The 1,292-nt window shown below is 48.2% G+C and overlaps 1 protein-coding gene across 1 annotated transcript in view; it reads left to right on the top strand.

Moving 5' to 3' along the window:
• Window positions 1-475: 475 nt before the first annotated feature.
• PPTG_10701 (hypothetical protein) overlaps window positions 476-1,292 on the top strand; it is a gene marked incomplete at both ends in the record, with an annotated part of 1,373 nt that continues 556 nt past the window's right edge. Inside the window, 2 exons of the mRNA XM_008906106.1 lie at window positions 476-787; window positions 865-1,239. Of these exons, the coding sequence (XP_008904354.1) occupies window positions 476-787; window positions 865-1,239 (687 nt within the window). The remainder of the gene's footprint in view (window positions 788-864; window positions 1,240-1,292) is intronic.

Here is a 1,292-nt window from a genome sequence, read left to right as displayed (position 1 = left end):
CTGTTTGTTCTACAAATTGCCCTGATTTACGTGCGCTTCTAAACAAACTGAGGCTCATTAAAGTACTTTCACTTGGCATCGAAATACTTGTCAGCTACATCATTGTGGGACTACCAATCCCGATGGTGAGTCAGTTTTGATTAAATCGTGAAGACGTACGATTGAGGTGAATGCGAATGATCTGTTTGCTAAGCCTGGATGACCTATGAACTCAGATCGTACCCAGTGAATAGTCTACCACTTGTGGAGGTCATTATTGTTGCTCTTCAGAGTGCGATTGGCTTTGTTTATCAAGAGATAGAGACTTTTGTTTGGAGAAGAGCACCACAAAAGTCAGGTTGTGTTTTCCACCAAGCTTCAAGCAGTGAGAGCTTCTCTGTCCACCAGTTAATTCTGAATATGATGTGGTCCACAAAATCTTCGTAAAAACAAAATCGTAAAACTATTTTTACATCGTGTAATCTTCAAACATCGTATGCCATCCAAGTATTTCCTCTGCGTTTGCACGTCACGTGGCCGTCACGCTCGACGGACGTCGCGTGGTTGTTCGCGTGCCTTGCATCTCTCGTGGCGGTCATTTTATGTGCGTGTTCTTCGAACTGCTGGGCTACATCATTGTGCTGCGCTGGACGCCAGTGCTTATCAGACTGGATACAACCACTTGGTGGCAAATGTGGAGCATATTCGCGACCAGATCGGACTTCCAGTGAACATCACGACAACTTTGCATGGCAACGTGGACAAGGCGGCCCACACAGTGGTGACGGAGACGATGGACCTGCTCTCGGTGATGACGCTAATCTACTTGACGTATTTCCTCTGCACCCGCACTCGAGCAAGTGACGCTGGAGGCATCTGGCCGAGATCGACCCCGATATCCAGCGGTTTGTGACGCTGAAGTGCTTCCTGTCACTGTTCGTCACTCTACTGGTTACGATCGTGTACGTATCGCTCAACGTGGGTTTGGCCATCGTGTGGGGTATGCTGACCTTCATTCTTAACTGGATCTCCAACTTTGGAGCTATGATCGAGTCCGTTGCTCCGATCTGTATCATCGCCATCACACCGTCCGTCCTGATGAACCCCATGGAGACGTTCCTGGCGGTGTTTCTCTCCATGCGCTTCCACATGTTTATAGGAAATTTCGTTGAGGTGAAAGTTTTCGGAAAGAAGCTGGAGATTGATCCGGTGATCGTGATCCTAGGGCTTCTATGGGGAGTTGTGGGAATGATTCTGTCGGTGCCTCTCACTGCTGCAGCTAATATTATGCTGACTCATCTCAAGCTGTGGCC

This window comes from Phytophthora parasitica (genome assembly GCF_000247585.1).
Source record: "Phytophthora parasitica INRA-310 unplaced genomic scaffold supercont2.22, whole genome shotgun sequence".
In the NCBI taxonomy this organism is placed as follows: Eukaryota; Oomycota; class Peronosporomycetes; order Peronosporales; family Peronosporaceae; genus Phytophthora; species Phytophthora nicotianae.
The sequence above is the reverse complement of the archived record's forward strand: the minus strand, read 5'-3'. Positions and strand labels throughout refer to the sequence as shown.